General features: G+C 44.7%; 2 protein-coding genes across 17 annotated transcripts in view; one reads left to right on the top strand and one right to left on the bottom strand.

Annotated features, from left to right (window-relative positions):
• Positions 1 to 17899, top strand: part of BMAL1 (basic helix-loop-helix ARNT like 1) — a 104428-nt gene extending 86529 nt beyond the window's left edge. For 4 of the 7 annotated variants that reach the window (XM_080640125.1, XM_080640126.1, XM_080640121.1 and 1 more), the window contains 8 exons: positions 1865 to 2111; positions 3192 to 3298; positions 4345 to 4495; positions 5296 to 5384; positions 6812 to 6920; positions 10130 to 10223; positions 16460 to 16562; positions 17239 to 17899. In XM_080640125.1, coding sequence (XP_080496251.1) covers positions 1865 to 2111; positions 3192 to 3298; positions 4345 to 4495; positions 5296 to 5384; positions 6812 to 6920; positions 10130 to 10223; positions 16460 to 16562; positions 17239 to 17399 — 1061 coding nt within the window. In that variant the 3' untranslated portion in view covers positions 17400 to 17899. The remainder of the gene's footprint in view (positions 1 to 1864; positions 2112 to 3191; positions 3299 to 4344; positions 4496 to 5295; positions 5385 to 6811; positions 6921 to 10129; positions 10224 to 16459; positions 16563 to 17238) is intronic. The other 3 variants (XM_080640127.1, XM_080640122.1, XM_080640124.1) reach the window with 1 other exon arrangement.
• A 26-nt stretch (positions 17900 to 17925) lies between these two features.
• The window catches only part of BTBD10 (BTB domain containing 10), a 76736-nt gene continuing 72770 nt past the window's right edge, over positions 17926 to 21891 (bottom strand). For all 10 annotated transcript variants that reach the window (XM_080640135.1, XM_080640133.1, XM_080640132.1 and 7 more), the window contains one exon: positions 17926 to 19652. In XM_080640135.1, the coding sequence (XP_080496261.1) occupies positions 19342 to 19652 (311 nt within the window). In that variant the 3' untranslated portion in view covers positions 17926 to 19341. The remainder of the gene's footprint in view (positions 19653 to 21891) is intronic.

Consider the following 21891-nt stretch of genomic DNA (forward strand, 5'->3'; position numbering starts at 1 on the left):
AGGTAAGATTAAGAGCTCTACTCAAACACAATTTTTTCCTGTTCCCACATTCTGTACATCACAATGACTTGTTAATAAAACAACGAAGACTTTCAGCTTTTAGGGCTTGTATCCACTGCAGTTTTTTTTTCCCACTGCGGACGCGCGCAGCAGGGAAAAAGACACACAGAGGACATGTCACACTAGCCATGCTGCGGCTGCATTTTTTTGCTGATACGGATGCGGTATCAGTAACGCTACCGTGGCCACTAACCGCATTTACTGTTTACACATTTTGTTCTTTTCTCTTTGTTTTAGTTTTAAATTATTTTATTATATTTAAGTTTAATTTGAAAGGCTTTTGTACCTTTCCTTTGTTAGGCAATTTTATTTTGCCTTTGCCATCTTCAATATAAGGTATGTTATTGTGCTATGATTCCTCCATTTTTTGAAGTTTCAAATTATAATAATTAGTGTTTACATTCTTCTTGTTAAAATGTTTGAAATGAATAAAACTATTGAAATAAAAAAAAAAACCGTACCCTTTTATGTAATGATGTTTACTTTGAATTTATATTAGTTCACACAAACACTCCATCCATGCTTTTGTTCCGGCCCTCCGGTCCAGTTTAAGAACCCATTGTGGCCCTCGAGTCAAAAAGTTTGCCCACCCCTGACCTAGTTGCACATACTAGAAGCCCGAGAGGTACCCTCTCGCCCCATTTCACCCCCACCGCAGTCACAAAGCCCTGCCACAGTGAATTCCTTCTGCAGAAGGTATCCGAAATGTTTATCCACGTTCACCACTATCCCTAGATCCTGGCTGCGCTCAGCTCTCCCCCGTCTTTGTAAAGTAGGCCCTGCACACCTTCCAGAAAGGCCTTTTTAAAATGCAAATCTGATCAGTTCCCTACTTCAAACCCTTGGCTGTTCCCATTGCTCTTGAAGAAAAGTTAAATCCTTAACAGGATTTGGTTTCTACAGTTCACAGTCACTAGCACAGACCTGATGCTTGATACATACTCCAAGGATTTTATGGTTGAAACCCAAGGTGCTCCACACTTCCTATGTCCCAAAGTGAAATCTTTTCTTCTCTCTCCAGCACGTAACTCTCTTCTCTGAGTCAGTGGACTGTTCAGCAGCCACTCAATCTAAAAAATTGCGAGTTATCTTCATTTGCTTTCTTTCATGTCATATACTTGGAAAATCATACCAAATCCCAGGAATTCTCAGCAGTTTCTCCCACGTCCTCCTGGCCGCCTCCTCAGGGCACTGCCCAGCACAGCCCTCACCTCTTGCTGTGATTCTCCACCTCCTGGTTTCCTCTTCCAGTTCACCTGTCACTCTGCTTCTAGAGCCTCCAAACCCTGATTTGATTTTGCTGTTTCTCCACTTAAATCCCTTTGGGAGCTCTTCATTTCCTAACATAAAAGACCAGTACAATTGTTAGCAAAGAATCCAAGGCCCCACCTGCCTTTCCAGCTGCAACCCCAGCCCCTCCCTTTCACTGAACCAGGCAGAGCTCTGTGCTGTTTCTTGTACCGGATATGCTCTGTGCCGTTGTACATCCTCAGCCTTTGCACATCCTCGACCCTGAGCCAGTGCCCATCCTTCTTGATCTGCCTCCACATTGTGTTTCTGGGCAGCCTTCCTTTCCCCAGGTAGACTCATACTTCTCCTTTGGTATAACCAGCTCAACTAAACACACATGACACTGGGTGATAGTTCATTTTCAGCTTTCCTTTCTCACTGGATACTCACCTTTGGAGAAGAAGGCCTTGTTTGCAATGTTTTGACTCCCTGCTGACATCCCAGCCCAGCAAAGGCTGCCCATGCCTCCGTCCCCCAAAGCCAACTGCCACTAACCGTGGACTTTGCTTTCTAGCAGATAGAAAAAGCTTCTGCACAATCCACAGCACCGGCTATTTGAAAAGCTGGCCACCCACAAAGATGGGGCTGGATGAAGACAACGAGCCAGACAACGAGGGGTGTAATCTCAGCTGCCTTGTCGCGATAGGACGGCTGCATTCTCACGTGGTTCCACAACCGGTGAACGGGGAAATCAGGGTGAAGTCTATGGAATATGTTTCTCGGCATGCCATTGACGGGAAGTTTGTTTTTGTAGACCAGAGGTGAGCGTCTGCATGTTACTCTTGAATGATGATGGGGGAGTTCAAACCCGAATAAGCACAGACAACTGGGCAATGAGCTGGCTTTCCTAAGAATAAAGCGAGAGGAAGTGATGGGGATCGCTGCTAAAAACAGAGGTCCATAAGATTGTCATTGTAAATGCAGAGATTTCCTCTCATTCTTGGCTTATGGAGACAGTTAAGTAGGTGGTTTGATGCCTGTGGCCAGAGAACCCCTAGGCACAGCACATTTGGGATGTTCCTGGACCTCTCTGAGATGGGAATTCGGGAATTAGGACTTAGAAAATAGTATCCAGTCCTGAGGCTATTGGTAATCTCATGTGATTACACAAGTTTTAATTTAATCAATTAAAATTAAACAACTCAGGCTCACTAGCCACATTTCAAGTACTCAGTAGCCACATGTGGCTGGTGGCTCAGATATGGAATGTTCCCATCATCACAGAAGGTCCCGGTGGACAGCACTGATTGTCCATCTCGTCGTTTATGGAGGAGGACTGAGGCCCAGCCTGGCTTCCTCCAGGACTCGCACTAGTTGGTAGTAGACCTGGGCTGCGGGCCCAGCGGTCTCCGGTTTCCCACTGCCCTCTGCTGCCCGTTAAGAATATTCACAGGCTGGTCGTTTTCAGGCTCCTGCAAAGTCACTCAGTGCAGGGAAAGAAGACACTTTCCAAGGTCCTGAGGGCTCCTGCTGCTGGACCTTCTGGTGTTTCGTTTTCCTGATGAAATGGAGAAGTTGTGCACTCGGGTGTAGATTTCTACCACATTTTTATCTAACTAATATAGTTACCATTTTTAAACCTCCCGAAGCTTGATTACTTGTTATAGCAACCCCTTTGAAAGGCTTCTTTCTCTCTATTTTTATAACTTTAGTGTAATTCAGTTGCTTGAAATACATATATATATGAGAACAAGGTCAAAGCTGGGAGATTTTCAGAGGGCTTACTCTGTCAAATATACATACATGTGTCATGTATACATGTATACACACATATATGTACATATAAGTAAGATCTCCACAGAGTAATCTCCTGGCTTTTTTTTTTTAATATTCCCTTCCAGGGCAACAGCTATTTTGGCATATTTACCACAAGAACTTCTAGGCACATCATGTTATGAATATTTTCACCAAGATGACATAGGCCATCTCGCAGAATGTCACAGGCAAGGTAAGCCGGCTGCACAGAGGACATTAAGTTTACATGCCCCGCTTCTGCACTGGTCCACATGTTCTTCCGGGAAATCTGCCGCAGTGCTGTGGAGTCAGCCAGCCTAGGAGTCTCGAGGCCAAGAATCTGTGAGGAGAGGAGGCTGGTGGTCCAGCCCTGTTCATCCCCTACAGAACCCAGCCCTGCCTGCCCACCCGTTTCTGGACACCTCCATGTCCTGGTTCGGGTCCTTGTGCCCACCTTTTATTTGCGAGAGCCTTCTGACAGGCCTCCCTTCGGCTCCCAGTCCATCTTCCGTCCATAATTAACCCATTTCTGTTCTGGTAGACCAAGCCTGATAATGTCCCATTCCTGCCTAAAACCCACCTTTACACTCAAGGCCAAATGCCTTTGATAGGCATTCAAGGCCCTTTACCTCCTGGCCCTGACCTACCTCCTCAGCTTCACCTCCCATCCTTGCCAACCATCTCACTGTACCCTGCTGCTTCCCTGGGCCTGTCACAACTGGAAACTGCTGCATTCTTCCCTTTGTCAAACTTCTATTCACCCCTCAAAACCCCAGTCTCCTCCTCTGCATAGCTGCCTCATTGCTCTCCTTCGGGCAGGTGTCATAGTATGTCTCCTATCTCCAGGCCTGGCACATGAAAGGTGCTCGTTACATGTTTGTTACATAAAAGAACAGGTTCAAATAAGTGAGTGACTTCTCTGGATGAAGATGCCCTAAAAGTGCTGTACTGCCTCGGGCTTTGAGATGGGAAGAACACAGTCCCTTTGCACAACGCCTTCTCATTAGCTGGGTGTCCACGTCACCGCTGATTCCTGCCGATGTCTGCAATGCAGCCAGGCATTTGCTGCAGCCGTCATCTCATACACTGGAAAACAGGGACAGATTCACAACTGAATCGAAAGGCTCTGAATCAGCCCCTTAGAAATAACCTTGGCTTATTGAAGAGAGGTGGCATTGGAGCCCGATGCTTTAGGATTTGGTTAGTTTCATACCCTGACCTGAGGAAACAACAATGTTCATGGTTTCTTTGCATTTGCAGTTTTACAGACGAGAGACAAGATTACAACTAACTGCTATAAGTTTAAAATCAAAGATGGTTCTTTCATCACACTGCGGAGTCGATGGTTCAGTTTCATGAACCCTTGGACCAAGGAAGTAGAATACATTGTCTCAACCAACACTGTTGTTTTGTAAGTGTTTCTCCTACATCAGAAGTTTCTTCATTCAAAAGGAAATGCCCTGGGCTCTTACCAGGGAAAGGGGTGCAGGCACAGCCAGTATCACATCCTTTAGGGCCAACTGCTCATACCCTGTAAAGCCTCAGGATTGCAGAAGCCAAAAGGGTTGTTAACAAGGGACAAAGTTAGTGCTCATACTGTGCAAGCCCCAGGCCTTTGGAATTGCTCAGGAACCCATATCACCTCCTTCCAGATAAAGCAGCCAACCTCTGAATTCTGCAGGCCCTGCACCCCAGGCTCCCCTGGCATCTCTGAGGGAAGGGTTGGCAGTCCATGGAAGGCTCCCATGGACATCAGCTCAAACTGACCTTGGCTGAGGGGATGGCTCTCCATGCCCACCAGGCTGGTGGCTTGAGCATTACAGCTGGAATGCCACCTGCTAGATAAGCAGGGACGGGAAAGACCTTTGCTCTGGCTGGGCTGCTCCCCACATCTCCCTCCCTGTGGTGTCCGAACCCCCACCTGTGATTCGGGCAGAGTGAGGGGCCAGGGCAGGTGCAGTGCAGGCTGGCAGGGAGCAGGCCCACAGCTGGTCCCACTGAACAGAAGGGCCCCCAGGAAGTGAGGCCACAGGCCAGGATGCCGTCCATCGTGTTATCGCTCAGTAAGGAGACCTCTGGGCCACTCAGACAGACACTTCATTTTCTGGCCTGTCCAGTTCCAAAGTGGACATCGGACACCTTGGCCAAGGTGAAAGGTGCATGGTCTGAGCAGGCCTGACTCACGTTTCCTTCTTGCTGGGATGTTCACAGAGCCAGTGTCCTGGAAGGCAGGGACCCAGGCTTCCCGCAGCTCACAGTGTCCCCCCACAGCATGGACGGCATGCTGCCCCCTGGAGAAGGTAACTATTGCCCAGGGCATCGGGCTCGCCCCTGAGAAGCTGCTTGTGAACAAAAGGCCTCTGGTATCTGGCGTCCCCAGTCACCCTGTTCTGTGAAACAAGGGAGGCCTCGCGAGGACGAGCACGAAGGATGCGGTCTTCTCGCTCTCTTGAGCCTGGATTACCAGGAACTTGGTTTTGTCTTTCCGGAGGCTGCTGGGTCCTGGAAGCTCTTGAAATAGCAAAGTCCGGCTCCTCTCATGCTTTTCCTCCCTCGTGCTGCCCGCTGGCTGTGATGTGACTGATGTGCTCTATCATGACTGTCACAGGCCCCTGTGGTGATCCGGGGCTCCCTCCCAGGACTCGGCCTTGCCCCCTGCACTTGCCATGTCCTTTGTGGGCACTTGCACGTGCTCTGCAGGATCCCCTCTGCTTGCTCGTCTTCCGACCCCTCTCTCCATGGGTGACCTGCAACCGGGCCCTGCTGAGCTCCAGGTCTGTCTCTCCATTGCCTCCTGGAAAGGACCGCCCGGAGTCCAAAGGCACCAGGAAGTCAGCACATCCCAACCAATTCTCCGCACAGCCCCTCTGGTTGCTTAAGCCAGAAACCTTGTCTCCTAGCTCTTCCCTTCTATCTGAACATGGAACTCAAACCTCTCATCACCACTGTCTCTCCGTCACCCTCTCACCTGTGCCTGGGTTATGGGAGGTAACTCCCTGACCCATCTCACTCTCCCTGCCCCCATCCTCCACTGCAGTTCATTCTCCATGCAGCTGACTATCTAATCACCCAATCTAAGTCATTGCCTTTCTGTGTAAGGCCCGTTGGGGCTCATGATCCCTATGTGCATCTGTCCAAATCTGTTAGCATGGCATCCAAGGCCCTTCATGACCTGATTGGTACCGGCCCTCCCGTTTCCTCTGTCACTGCTTCAGCCTCATTCACGATGAATTTCTTGGAGTGGTCTCCCAAGTGTTGTCCTTCTGCATCTACTGGTTGCTGTGCCTGGAATGCTTCCCCCTCCCTGCCTCTCTGCCAAGCTAATGTATGCTCCCTCTCTCAAGACTTGGCTCAGGGTTGAAATCTTCCAGGAAGCTGCCCCTGGCCAGGATGAGTTGGGTGCCTCATGCCTACCTATCAAACTTGTCCCACTTTGCCACTGTTCATCTTATCTGCCGCCCTGGAAGCTGTGAGCCTCGAGGGCAGGGAGCTGCCTTATCTGTGCAGCAGGGTGCATTCAGTGAGGGCATGCTGAGCCAGAAGGGGAATTGGGTTCTTCAGCACTTTGCCTCTGAGCCTTTTCCTGCCAAGCTATGGTTCTAACAGCCCTAGCCACAGCCCTCAGGTTGAACTTCAAGTGCATCATGGGATGAACTGATAGTAATTTAACGTACAGTAGTGTGTGTTCCTCGGTTTCCCCTTTCTCACTCTTATTCCTTTGTTGTAGGTGGCCTGAAGAGGACCCACCCCACTGTCCCAGGGATTCCAGGGGGAACCAGGGCTGGGGCAGGAAAAATAGGTCGAATGATTGCTGAGGAAATCATGGAAATCCACAGGCAAGTAACATCTTCTAGTTGTTCCCTTAAACTAGTGGTTCTCAACCCAGAGCATTCTTCCTCCCCGCTCCCCCACCCCCAGGGACGTTTTGTAATCTCTGGAGATGTAGTTGGTTGTCACAAATGGGTGGGAGGTTGCTACTAAACACCCCTGGATTGAGGCCAGGGTGCTGCTTCCTGAATATCCTACATAATTGGGTATATATAGTTGTAACCTACAGTACACAGAACTGCCTCTCCCCCACCCCGCCCCCAACAAAAGAAGTTCTGGTCCAAACTGACAATAGTGCTGAGACTGAGAAATCTGCCTTAAATAGAGGCTAAACCCAAACAGCCCAGAGCTAAAGGGAACTCCATGGGCGGCTCCACTCTCTAGTGACCTGGTGGGTGACTCAGGGTGCTTCCCAGTGAGGACGGTGAACACTGGCATCCCAGGACTGCAGGTGAGCTGAGATCTGGTCTTTCAAAGCATTAGCTTCTCCCATCACAAAACGGCCTGGGGTGTAGTGCAGAGCAGGTCCTTCAGCTTCTGATGGAAACTTCCCTGGGCAGGACTTCTTCACAGGAGAGAAGGGGAAGTGTACCTGGGTGTGATTCCTGGGCCTCTACTTCAGCAATTTTCCACCTTTTTCTTCTCATGGCACACATAAACTAATGACTAAAATTCTGCAGCACACCACAAAAATATATTTTTTGCCAATCTAACCCAAAAAATTGGTATAATTTTGATTCATTCATACTGGACAGCCATTGTTGTGTTGACTGTCATTTTTTTATGTGACAATCAAGATGCTCTGACTAAATAGGCCGGTATCGCATGTCTTAAAAATTCTTGGGCACCCCGGTTGAGAATCGCTGCTGAACTGGTACTTGGTGGTGCTTAGGAGATTCACTTAGCTTCTTGGTCTCTGTTGACTTAGGCCGTGGAAGGGAGGCATATCTATCTCCAGGGATTGCTGTGGGATCGTGAGGGAACTCAGGACAGTTCTTGGCACAGAAACTGACAGAGAGTGCTCAAAATTGTTACTTAAGTCTAAGTCTCTAAGAGCAGTCATTGAGAGGGAAGTAGTTAATACCAGTCCATCTGAAGTCGGGGAATGGAGAGGTGAAACCAGGTCCTTGGGAATACAAATGTAATGGGGCATAATCATAGGAAAAGGAAAAATGACTGCTAGTTCTTGCTGCCACTGGATTTGCAGGCGAATGGGGCTGGCCTTGTGTTCCAGTTGACTCTAATGGGGCTCTGACCCAGCGGGTAGCTATTCTGTTCCAACCCAACAGGAATGAAGGATGACACTTCAGGAGGGAGATGTGGGGTCGGGTGCACGATGACCAGGATACCATCAGCCACTGCATACTCTGTGCTCGGCTGAGACCATCCAAGAACAGTGTAAACCAGCCCTTGACCTCAGTGATCTTACAGTCTTTGAGAAGCCTGTTTTCTTTATAACAGAAAAAAGGGAGAGCGCATGGGCTGAAGCAGGCAGGGTTTAGTTCATGGTATCAAGATTTTGAAGTTGGTCGAAGTTTGGGTCTGTGATGAAGGTGGGCATTGCTTCTAGAAAAGACAGGCACACACTGGGTGGGCACATGAGTGGCATATTCAGTGTCAGGAACCAGGCCACCTAACTGGGCAGTCTTTGGTAAGAAGGAGCCACTGAGCTCTGATGGGAAATTTCTAATATCACTAAGAAATGATGCTGAGTAAGTTTACACTGGAAAATGATAACACCCCATTCATTATGGGATGCTGAACAGGTGTTGGTAAGCACTGTGGAAGTCAGTTGAAATGGGAGGAGAGGAAGGTGAGCATGCTTGGTAACCAAGGAACGAGGCCCATCCTACAGTGGTGATGCTCTCCAAAATAGAAATGAATAATTTAAGGACTCGATACTGAAGATGAAACAAGAAACAATGAAAAGGCAATTCCAAGATGGGGAACCTGGGAAAAATAGTGGTTTCACAGGGAGAGGTAAGAAAAGGTGGAGATAGCACTTTGCAGTAAGCAATTAGTAGGCCTCTGTGTGCCCTAAAAGTGCATATAGATGCATCCTTTGAGAAGCTTATGATCCAGGAGAGAGAGAAAACATGTTCATTCACAGATCTACAGAACTAGGCAGTGCAGGCCAAGAGCCAAAAGGCTGCTGGAGAGTGGAGATGGGTCCCTGGGGACCCAAAAGCCACATTCATCTATGAGGAGCTAGGAGCCTGGTGGCCATGCAGCTGCCACCATACTCTGCCTCAACTCCAGCTTCAGCGCCAGTCCGTGGCCACTTTCCTGGGGTCCTGCAGCTGCCAAGTGTATGTGGATTTATGGTTCTAAGTCTTCCCCTCTGTAAACCTGTGCTGAGAAATACTCGCTTAGAAGGGCCTGGAAGGGCCATCATTTCTCTATTGCCTTAGAAGGTGACCAATACTACTGCAGAGCTCCTTTCTAGGAGTGACTGAGTACCCTGGCACCCTCCGTATCCCAAGAGTATTCATTGGCTGAACAGTGTTTGCAGGGAAGAAGATAAATCATTGCTATGGGTTTAGTTCATGGTATCAAAGATAGAGACTGAACTTCTAAAGTTCCCTCCAACTCTTGATCTGGGTTTTCTAAGGAAATAAAACTGGCCACTTACTTGACATTTGACCCTGAATTCCAAACCATAATCCAAGGGCTTTGTCAGCAAGATGTTTGACTCCAGGGTCTGCATCCTAGATTAGGTGTCCATGGGATAAATCCAGCTTATCACCTGTTTTTTGTGTTTTTTTTTAATATGTTTTTATTGATTTCAGAGAGGAAGGGAGAGAGAAACATCAGTGATGAGAGAGAATCATTGATTGGCTGCCTCCTGCACACCACCTATTGGGGATCAAGCCCACAACCCAGGCATGTACCCTGACCGGGAATTGAACCATGACCTCCTGGTTCATAGGTCGATGCTCAACCACTGAGCCACACAGGCCAAGCTTGCCTATTGTTTTATATAAAGTTTTTGTGGAACACAGCTACACCCATTCATTTACGAATTGTCTATGGCTGTTTGAAGCTACAATGGCAGAGTTGAGTAATTGTGACCTAGAGAGCCTAAAGTAATTACTCTCTGGCCCTTTACAGAAAAAGTTTGCCAATTCATCCTTTGTCTTACCCTGACCCTCACACACACACACAGCTCTCTAAAAAAGGGAAAGGCAATGTAACTGACTCCTCTTTTCTCTGACAGGATAAGAGGGTCCTCGCCTTCCAGCTGTGGCTCCAGCCCACTGAACATTACAAGTACACCTCCCCCTGATGCCTCTTCCCCAGGAGGCAAGAAGGTAAGGCCCTTCTTAATCTAGAGAGCCTCTTGCCCAGGTTCTGAAATGTTGGGGTGAGAATATATAATTACAGTTGTGGTTGCTGAAACATTTTTCCTCCTTGAGTAAATGCACAATTGTGAGGCTAGGTACAAAGCATACTGGTAGAGCTAGAGTGGCTTGCTGGCATCCTTAGAGGATTGATTGCATGTGAGTGGGGAAAGCTGAGAGCTTATTCTAAGGAGTGGGGAGCTATCAGTCCATTGCATTGAGGGAGCAATTCAAGAGCTCCCATGAGGGAAGGATTAGTGAGTACCACACATAGAAAACTATCCAATTCCCTGCCAGGAGTTTTCAAGGGCGAAAACACCATTAGTGTCTAGTGCAGGGACTGGAAACAGTGATGCCACCAGCAGGGCTTTGGAAGGCAAGCCATGCCTTTGCAGTTTGCAGGGTTTGGGGATCCGCCGCCTGGGTTTCCTGTGGCGTGGCAGCACGGGTGCACACAATTCATCAGTCGCCAGCCCTCACAAAGAGCTAGCTAGAGGGCTACACTGAAATAGGCTTAGAAACGACTCTGTTTCATCTTTGTCAGAGAAGTTCCAAGTCTAGGTCCATGTTCATTGTAAATCATAAATCCATTTATGATGCCTGATGTTAATAATGTTAGGCTGACTCAGGGGCCAGCCAGCATCTTTAGACAGCCTTCCCCTATCTTCCAGAACACGTACAGAGAGAAAGAGTATTAGTAATTTACATAGATGGGACTAATAAAGCACAAACTGTAGCAAAAGCAGGACATGGGTTTTTAAAACTGGGCTCCTCCAAGGCTCAGGTAGCAGGAGCTGTGGTGCTGCCAGTGGGATGGGGCAGGGCCACTGGTGAGAAGAGGGAAGGTCAGAACTCCTGTCTCCTACCAGGGCAGCTTCACTTCTATTATATATGAATATTCTGGACCTTGCAGAGCCCTGAAAGGATCTTGCCACCCCCCACCCTCCCAAAAAAAGGCCACAGATGACATGTATCTTCTACCAGGGCAACTTTACTTCTATTATATATAAACTAGAGAACTGGTGCATGAAATTCGTGCACTCAGGGGTGGGGTCGGGGGGCCCTCAGCCCGGCCTGTGCCCTCTCACAGTCCAGGAGCCCCATGATCGATTGCCCCAAAGAGGTAGGCCCCACCCACCTGGCCGGGGCTCCTCAATGGATCACCCCCACAGAGGGAGGCCCCACCCACCTGCCACAGTGCTGCCAAAGGGTAGCCTGGGCCTCCCTCTTTGGGGAGATCGATCGTGCCTTGCAGAGGGAGGCCCCACCCACCACAGCCCATCAGCCGGTGGCCTGGGCCTCCCTCTTTGGGGCAATCATGGAGCCCCCTGACTGATTGATCACCCTGCCTTCTGGTGGCCTGGGCCTCCCTCTGCAGGGAGATCATGGGGCGATGGCCGGGCCCCTGACCAATCACATGGAACCCACCTTGGCTGGCCTGGCGCCAGTGGGTGTCATAGTAAGGTCGTCCGGATGATTGTTCTGCTGTTCAGTCGTTTGGTCAATTTGCATATTATGCTTTTATTATTATAGAAGTTTGTGTATGAAATAAGGCTTTGCCCCTACCCCCTCAAAAAAAAAAAAAAAAAGGATTCAGAGTCAGTAACTGAATGGGTAAGAGCATGATCAAAGATAGACCTGGGTTTGAAGCCTATGCTACCTCTGAGATCCTGCACTATTTTTAACACGTTAAGTCACCGGTGACTGACACTATACTTTGCGTCCGGAAGACAAAACAGGCTGGGCACTTAACGTGTTAAGCCCTATTTTCTTTTTAACGAGGCTAATATAGGTTGGGACAGCCAGCAGCTTTGTGCGTGAACTCCTATTATGAAATAACTAGAGGCCTGATGCACAAAATTCGTGCAAGAGTAGGCCTTCCTTCCCCCGGCTGCTGGCACCGGCTTCCCTCTGGCACCCGGGACCTGGGCTTCCCTCGCAGCCCCAGCTTCGTCTGGAAGGATGTCAGGTCTAATTAGCGTATTACACTTTTATTATTATAGATAAGTGAATGTGCCTGACCTTTGCTAACAACATAGAAATAGCATTAATGAGATGAAGTCTGGGCTGCAGGCTGTGCTCCTGGCTGTTCTGTTGCACTCCTGGGTCCTTCCTCCATATGGGATCCCCTCTCTCCTTAGGCCCGTTCCCCTCCTCTACTTCTCAGTTGAACTTTTAGGCACTTCACTTCCTGGTAATACCAGGAATCCCACTATATCAATCCAGTATAATGCTTAAGTACATTCTTTCATCTTATCCTCACAACTTCATAGGTAACAAAATCTAGGCTCCCCGGTATGAAAGATACAGCCCAGCATTTAATAAATCTGGTTCCAAACTATCTTGGGGTCTCTTGACTTCTCATTCTTTTTTACACCAGTAACTGCCAGAGATGAAAGAGCATGTTCAGCATCACAAAGCCCCAAGTATTTTTAAAGCATTTCTTTAAAAAAAAGTCCCTTTTCTTTGATCTTATAAAAGCGGGTATGAGAAGAAATCCTGAATGTATTCTGGGTCCTCAGCAGCAGAACTCCTACAAGTAGACTAAACAAGATAGAGTTAAAAATGACAGCAGCAGTAACCAGTACACTAGAGCCACAATGCTTCCAGCCCTTCTCGGTCACTTTCACATTTGGCAGGTCCAAAAATGAGCTGTTTAGCTTGCCAGTTGTTTCAGTCGGGTTCAGCTGAAGGGGAGGCTAAGTGAGCCTCATAGTTTCCAGGCGAGTCCGGGCTCCAGAGGCAATAGGTCCACACAAAGCAGCCAGTCCTTCCGTGTCATCTGTGATGTGAAAACTTCACTTGTTTGCAGATCCTTCCAGGGCTCTACAAGGTCCGAACTCTTTTCATAATAAGGCTAGAAGACTATTTTTTTCTCACTGTGTTGATATGTGAACCAATAGTACAAGAGCAATGTTGGGTAAAAGTGCTGGTGCCTTTGCAAAAATGAGGGCAGTGACACCAACCTGCACTAGCGGTAGTCGTATTTTCTCAAGGCCATATACTCAAATGAAGAAAGCAATAAACATTTTAAAGCCAGTTTCATTTAAGAATGTCCTTAATGAAGCAGTAAAAATAACATATAAAACCCTGGAGTGCCCTAACCGGTTTGGCTCAGTGGATAGAGCGTCAACCTGCGGACTGAAGGGTCCCAGGTTCAATTCCTGTCAAGGCCATGTACCTGAAATGTACCTAGGTTGCAGGCACATCCCCAGTAGGAGGTGTGCAGGAGGCAGCTGATCAATGTTTCTCTCTCATCGATGTTTCCAACTCTCTATCCCTCTCCCTTCCTCTCTGTAAAGAAGCAATAAAATATATTTAAAAAATAAAAATAAAAAAAACCCTGGAGTAATTCTTTTTGCCACTGGGACAGTAGGAAGTACACATGCAGCACCTATGCTGCACAGCTGTCTCAGGAAAAGCCCCTTTGACCGTGTGAGTTCTGAGCTGCACGAACGGCTTTCTTCACAGAACACTTATTTTTTCCTATTGTAAACTATAGCTGTTCAGACCTAGGTATATGCATAGATTTCCTTGAAAATGAATGAAGTGATCCTCTGACTTCAAGGAAAACAACTGACAGTATTTATTGCCAATGATAAAATTACAGCTTTCAAGCAAAAATTAGAATTTTCAGAAAACGCATCTGCTACTTTGAGCTCAACAGCTTTCTAAAACTTAAAAAATATTTCTGCCCAGCCGGTGTGGCTCAGTGGTTGAGCGTCGACCTATGAACCAGGAGATCGCAGTTCAATTCCCAGTCAGGGCACATGCAGAGTCGCAGGCTTGATCCCCAGTAGGGAGCCAGGAAGCAGCTGATCAATGAATCTCTCTCATTATTGATGTTTCTGTCTCTCTCCCTCTCTCTAAAAATCAGTAAGAACCTGTTTAAAAGATATTTCTGATGATTTAGGTATTTATTTTTGTTAATCCCTCCTCCCCTAGCCCCGCCCAGAACATTTTTCCATTGATTTTTACGGAGTGGAGGGGAGGGGAAGAGAGACAGAGAGAAACATTGATTGATTGCCCCCACACGTGCCCTAGGGTCGAGGTTGCAACCTAGGTATGTGCTGCCTTTGACTGGAATCGAACCCGAGACCCTTCAGTCCGAGGGCCAACGCTCTATCCACTAAGCCAAATCAGCTAGGGCGGATTTAGGTATTATTAACGATTAGGATGTTTTGATGTTGTACAATGAAATGTGTCAATGTGTCAACATTTGAAAGATTTGCATAACACAGTGAAACGGTATTTTCCAAATGACCAATAACACAAGGTTATTTTTGATTTTGAGAATAAATTTATTAAAGCTGGGGGCAGTGAAACAAGGAGAGGCTTAGGACAGAAGAAGCAACAGGAGGGACTGTCAGCTCATTGGAAAGTCAGAGAAAGGGGAACATTGGAGACAGGTTCAGGGGTTAAGCCTGGGAAGATGCCAATGCCCATTATTTCCCTGGTTGCAGTCTCATGGGGTCCCTTAGAATTTAGGAGATAGCCACCAGTGGGGGAGGGGATGGAAAAGGTGCAGGCGTGCTCGTGGGAGAGAGAGTGCGCCCAATGCAAGGTGTTTTACAATCATGCAGAGGTAAAAAAAGATCCATCCTAAGATGGATATACCAGTGGATTTTAACAGGAGTATAAAAACTTCACTGATGTGGTTTCAGATTCCACATTGCAGCTAACCTTTTGAGAAACTTCCACTTATTGAGTTTTGATGTAATATCAAAGATTAATTCCACAATTATTTGAAAAAAACACCTTAAAATATACCTTCCTTTTCCAACTATATAACTAGGAGGCCAGATTTCCTTCATATACTATAATCAAACAACACATTTAAACAGACTAAATGAAGAAGCAAATATGAGAATCCTGTCAAATTCTACTAAGGCAGACACTGGATTTTTTAAAAATGTAAATCAATGACACCTTCACTAATTTTGTTATTTTGGAAAACAGTTATTTTTTCATTAAAATTGTATTCATATTAACATGTAATAGGTTTATTATTTTAAGAATTTATTATTTTTAACTTAAAATATACTAAACATTGATAAATATAACCCACATAAACAAAAGTTCTTTCAAGTCCTCATTTTTTAAATTGTGTAAAGGGGTCTCTAGACCAAATATTTGAACTGCAGAAATAAGAAAGTTGTAATGCCACCTACTGGCAAGGCCTGAAATCACCACCTCTCCTGAAATTCAAGGAGCTACCAGTTTCCCTCACCTGCATCCAAATACTTCTCCCAGGTGCTTTTCTATGAGACTCAGTGGGGAAGGAAGCGGTGGGTGGTGGGGGAGAGAGGAGGCGGACAGAATGAGAATTCTGCTACTGAGGAGTAATAATGCTTTTCAGGGCCTTAAGAACTTAAACCACTGGTTACTGGAAGCGGGACCTGTAGTTAACTGGTGCAGAGAGATTTACTTCTAGTACTTTTTCATTTGTGATTCCTCAGAGCTGTGCCTCTTCCCAGTTTCTTAACAGGCTCTTATTTCTTGTTCAGCAACATCTGTTGCTGTAATAAGTTTTACTCCCTTACAGGGGAACTGCCCAGCTGGGCTCACTGAGGTTTAGTCCTTGGCCCTAAAGAAACATGTGAGCAGCATGATCCAAGGTAACTGAATGCTCTAGGGCAGTGGTCGGCAAACTCATTAGTCAACAGAGCCACATATCAACAGTACAACGATTGAAATTTCTTTTGAGAGCCAAATTTTTTAAACTTCTTCTAACGCCACTTCTTCAAAATAGACTCGCCCAGGCCATGGTATTTTGTGGAAGAGCCACACTCAAGGGGCCAAAGAGCCGCATGTGGCTCTTTGAGTGTGGCCCTTCCACAAAATACCACATACCCTAATTAAGTTAATAACAATGTACCTACCTATATAGTTTAAAAAATTTGGCTCTCAAAAGAAATTTCAATCTTTGTACTGTTGATATTTGGCTCTGTTGACTAATGAGTTTGCCGACCATGGCTCTAGGGATTTTATTCAGCCTTTAAATTGCCTGTGTGGGCTGAATCTAATGAAAAGAACAGTTTTGGGGAGAGTTTTTTTTTTTCCTTACTGTGACCATTCTTAACAGTTTGTCTGAAATCATCCAATAGGAAACTGAAGCCACTTGAAGCTTTTTTTCAGCATGATTCTTGGTAAGCATATACTGACTGAAACTGTTGGTGATGTGAAAACCTCACTTTTGTTTGTAGATTTTAAATGGAGGGACTCCAGACATTCCTTCCAGTGGCCTACTACCAGGGCAGGCTCAGGAGCACCCAGGTTATCCATATTCTGATAGTTCTTCTATTCTTGGTAAGTGGCATTTTATTCATTTCCATGACAGTAAGTTTGCAACACATCTGACAAGTCAATTTTAATAATGTAAATGTACCAAACAAGCTTGTTCTAGATAAATTTGATAAGAACAAAGTTTAAAATTTGTTTAAAACTTTACTTCAAAGTTGAGTTCTGGTGGAGTATCCAAGTTTGTCCCTGACCTCGGGAGACTACAGCAGCTTAGACACAGACTTTCTCCACCATGTTAGGGCATAACCTCTTCAGAGGTTTAGAGATGAAGCCTAGAAGGGTGATAGTATGTGTTTCAGAGGGTAGTAAAGGTCATTTAGCAATGAAGGGTCCGCTTCTCCCATCCCATCCATCTTTTTCTATAATTATCTTTCTAGATCTCCTTTTTCTAATCTCTACCTTCCTATTTCTTTCCCTATGTAACTCCATCCTTATAATTGGTTATATCAGAAAATTGAGGTCAACTCAGATGCTTTTAATCTTTATTACTTAAGTACTGTTTCTAAAAAGTTGGTTTTTCCCTCTAAAAACTCAAAGTTAAAAAAGTATATGTATATGGCAATGTAGCACCAAAAGGAGCTGCTCTCATCCTACTGTTAAGATAAACGTGTGCTTAGGAATTGCTTACTAAGGTAAACACACTTTGGAATCACCACTAACCAGTCTTTATCTCCTCCCACAGGGGAGAACCCTCATATAGGCATAGACATGATAGACAACGATCAAGGCTCAAGTAGTCCCAGTAACGATGAAGCAGCAATGGCTGTCATAATGAGCCTCTTGGAAGCAGATGCTGGGCTGGGTGGCCCTGTTGACTTTAGCGACTTGCCATGGCCGCTGTAAACACTACGTGTTGCTTTAGCAACAGCTACAGTATCAAAGTGCATTACTGGTGGAGCTTTACAGTCTGTGAAGCTTACTGGGTAAGGAGAGAACAGCTTTTATGTACTGTCTTCATAAAAGCCATCTCAGAGCCATTGATACAAGTCAATCTTACTATGTGTAACTTCAGACACAGTGGAACTAAGCCTGCTCCAGTATTTCCTCATCATTGATTGGGCTAGCTGTTGATAGCTTGCATTAATTGTATATTTTGGATTCTGTTTGTGTTGAATTTTTTAATCATTGTGCACAGAAGCATCATTGGTAGCTTTTATATGCAAATGGTCATTTCAGATGTATGGTGTTTTTACACTACAAAGAAGTCCCCCATGTGGATATTTCTTATACTAATTGTATCATAAAGCTGTTTATTCTTCCTTGTAAGAATCCTTTACTATAAATATGGGTTAAAGTATAATGTATTAGTTAAATATTTTTAATAAATGTTTCCCTTGTTCTATAAATACTGTTCACATTTCAAATAATTAGAAAAACATGCTACAGAGCTGGTTCATCAATTTTCTCCTGTGGGTTTTAAGGATACCCGTGCCAATTCTGGAACTGGCATCATTCCTATCTTAAAAGCTTAGCTATTTTGTTGAAGTAGTTAATCTCCAAATTGCTAAAATTTTTGTGAGAACAGATGTTACACAAAATTCAATCCTAGACATAACAAACTGGCTTCTCTGCTACAACTCCCCTTCCCCCCGCAAGCTGGATGAATCCCAACACTGTAACCCCAGCCTCAAAGCACCTGACTACATCCGGTTCCTTCTTCAGTTGGGTTGCAGAGAAAAAATGGAAAAAGCACTGAACTCATATCAGAAACTGGCTCTGAAACTTACTGTACAATCTAGTGAAGGTATTTCACCCTTCTCATCAGGCTGAACTAGAAAATGACATCTTTTCAGATCTAACGTTGTTTTGGACTTACAGTATTTTATGATTAGTAGGGAATCTAAGTGCCTCATCACACACATACCAAATTTGAGTTCCATGAGCTGCTTTGTTTTCCAATAATTACATTGACATCAGGAAGACACGAAGTCTGCTAATTATGAGACTAAAAATGGTCAAGGTTATAAAGTTGATCAGAAACATTAAAACAATGGAATTTTATTTTGATGAAAAACTCGAGTTTACAATCATTTAGTAAATGAAGAACAAACACTTCATTTTTCCTATCCCATAACTCTTATGAAAAAAATTAGTAAATAAATATCTGTGAACAGATTAAGGGTAAGGCAGACTGGATAATAAACCACCCCTGATGTTCACACTCCCTGCGTGTGACTCACTCTAAAAGGGTGAAACCGGCATTGGAGATAACTCTTAAGATATGGGCACTGAATCTCATTCTAATCATTCAAATAAGCCCAATGATAAATATTTTTTTGCTCATCATGGGCAGTAAACGATACACATTTTACTGAAGGAATACTTTGATAGAAGCACTTAAAGTTACATTGTGCATCACAACTATAAAAATGGCTTCAACAGTTCCATTTAACCACCATTTATAAAGTGCAACTATGTAATATTCTGCATTTTATCTGGGGTATGACATATCAATCTAGACTGAAAGTACCCCAGCTGCCAATTTCCATCACCACCTTCTGAAAAGATCTAAATGTGTGAAAAAGGACTGTCCCCCATACAAAGAACCAATTTCACAAACCTACTGGTAAACAAATACATTTATATAACTGGAACCTCAGGATGCTAGAGTTGTATGCATTTAAAAAACCATTCAGCTACCTTTGGTCTTTAAAAAAGCCTACACTGCAATATCCTAAACATTATGTGCATCTCATGATGAAGAGAGTGGCCTTGCAGTGCAGAATGAGGAGAGTGCAACGTCACCGTGAAGAGTAGCATGCTATGGTTTCAAGGAACATCGGCATCACGGCATTGGATTCTGTGCATCAGGATCAAGGTCATTGTTGCCGGAAGGGGGATGGATGGGGAGAATATCCAGCTCATCCACTTGCGGAGTTGGGTGCATGACTACCAGCTGGTCCTGGGGAATATCTGCGGCAGCTGCTGCAAGGTTGGTGATAGATTTACTCTTTACACATTGAAAGTCTACATGCCGACTCTTTCCTTCTTCCTTCTCCCAGGACATTCGAATAAAGGGTCTTTGGACATAGTTGTAAATCACTTCTGGGCGGCCCCCAGGCCTTTTCTTTATTTTTTCCTTATAGGTAGGATAACCTGGAGGAGAGAGGGGCTTTAAAAACTGAAGATACATACTCGCACATACATGGACCCCACAGCTCTCATCCAATTTAGTCTAAAGAGGGCTTTTCTGCTGTAGCTCCTGAACAAACAGATATTAAAACAAAAAAAGGCCAATATTCCATTCCTTTAGTCATCAGTTCAACAGCCAGAAACTAAAATTCTGAAATTCACAAAACTGTCTGCCATCCTCTCTCAGCTACTCAAGACACCAACCACCAGAAAAAGGTTCTTTAAGAGCATGGAAAGGATGGGTCCCAAGTAAAATGGTATGTAATCTAGTGCATCTTGGGCTCTAGCTGCGTATTCTTATTTTTCTTGCACCCTTCCTTCCCTTCACAGAATTATCTAGCCTCATGACCTGAAGTTTACTGCCACATTTGCCTTCTACTTTCCTTAAACCTAAATCACATTTTTATCTTGCTCTGGATTTTTCTTTCCTTTTCTGGTTAAATGAAAAAGAGTTGTAGAGCTCTCCAGCTTCAATGGTTCTAGATACTTCTGCACATAGGTAAGCAAAGCCAATATTTTAATCCCATATATTTTAATGCTACTACTCCCAACAACCAAGCAGTTCATCTAGATTGGCAATTCCAAAGCAGCTTTTCCTAACTAATTATATATTCCTTCTCTTGGATCATAATCACTGAAAACAACTAACTAGTAAGATTTGGAAAACTTTTGGTTATTTACCAGGTAAGGCAATGCTCCAAAGACATAATTTCCTTAGAAATTATTAACAGTCCCTTTCCTCCTTCCTATTAGCAAGAATTGCTAGTTTAGACCAGGGGCTGGCAAACATTTTCTATAAAAGGCCAGGAAATAAATATATATTTGAGGCTTGTGGGCCATTCGGTTGCTATCTCAACTATGTTATACTGTAAAGTGAAATCAGCTACAGACAATACATGAATGAGCATATCTATGTTTCAATAAACTATTTATAAAAAGCAGGCAATGGACTGGATTTGGCCCATGGGCCATAGTTAGAATCAGAAAAAAATAGGCCTCACATAATGGGAACTCAGTTAATGCTTACTGCATAAGGGGATCTATATAGGCAGTAGTGGTAGGTAATGTATATATTTAGCCACGTGTGGAGTGTGTGTATGCACTGAGGTGAGGAGGGCATAGGGCAAGCAGGACTGAAGACCTTCTGCAGAATGTCCTCTGTATTTCACACTTCAGCCAACTACCTCCTGAAGGACAGCACGAGAGATCAGAAAGATGTCCATCTGTATTCCCTTGTCCTGGATTCCTCTGGGGCTATTAGTAAGTCTTTAAAATTCCCACCTCATCTTATTCTCTACACAAAATCACATCTCTAACAAAAGTGTAATCATATCCTGCTAAAAAACTACCAATAGTTTTCTCAACCCTAAAGGGGAAGGTGTGTACTCTGTAGCATAGTATATAAAGCTTTTTATAACCTGGTTCCAACCTACTTGTCATCAGGCTTCAACTAAAATGCCACCTCATTACAGAAGCCATCCTTGTCTTCCCAATCTAAAATAGCTCCCAGTTGCTTTCTCTCTAGCTCTGAGATCAAACAGTTAAATCTCAATGTTTGCAAATGACAGAAGACACAAACTGGTAAAAACTGTCAGCAATTTCACAACTTTAAGCCCAAAGTTTCTTCTTCTGCAAAGACCGTTTCTGCAATCTTCCCCATGTCTCAGCAGCCCATTACAGTAAGCCTTCACTTGATGTTGTCAATAGATTTTGTGACTTTAAGCAAATGATAAAATGAAACCAATTTTACCATAGGCTAATAGATATAAACAAGAGTCAAGTTCCTACAGTATCTTACCAATGTTGTGACGGATGACAAACAAAATTGTTCAAGGATCTGCTGTATTGTGATCTCCAACAACTTGACTGGGTCAGTGATCAACACCATTATCTTCACTATCACCACCACAAACATATACTGAGAAATTACTGCTTTAAGTGTTTTTCATGTATCAACTCATTCTATCATCACAATAACCCTATAAAGTATTTAGCTGAGGAAACTGAGGCACAGAGGTGTGTTGGCCAACATCATACAATTAAGTCATAGGATTTGAACACAAGCAATCTAGCTCCAGAAGCTTTATTCTTTACACTATGCCATGTTATGCCAAGAAAGATGTTTTACTTTTACAAGGGGACTTTAAAATAAAAGAGGCATCTGACAAAGCATCTGGAAAAATTCATTTAAGTCAAAGTAAAA

The sequence above is a fragment of the Plecotus auritus genome (assembly GCF_963455305.1).
Source record: "Plecotus auritus genome assembly, chromosome: 9".
Classification (NCBI taxonomy): domain Eukaryota; kingdom Metazoa; phylum Chordata; class Mammalia; order Chiroptera; family Vespertilionidae; genus Plecotus; species Plecotus auritus.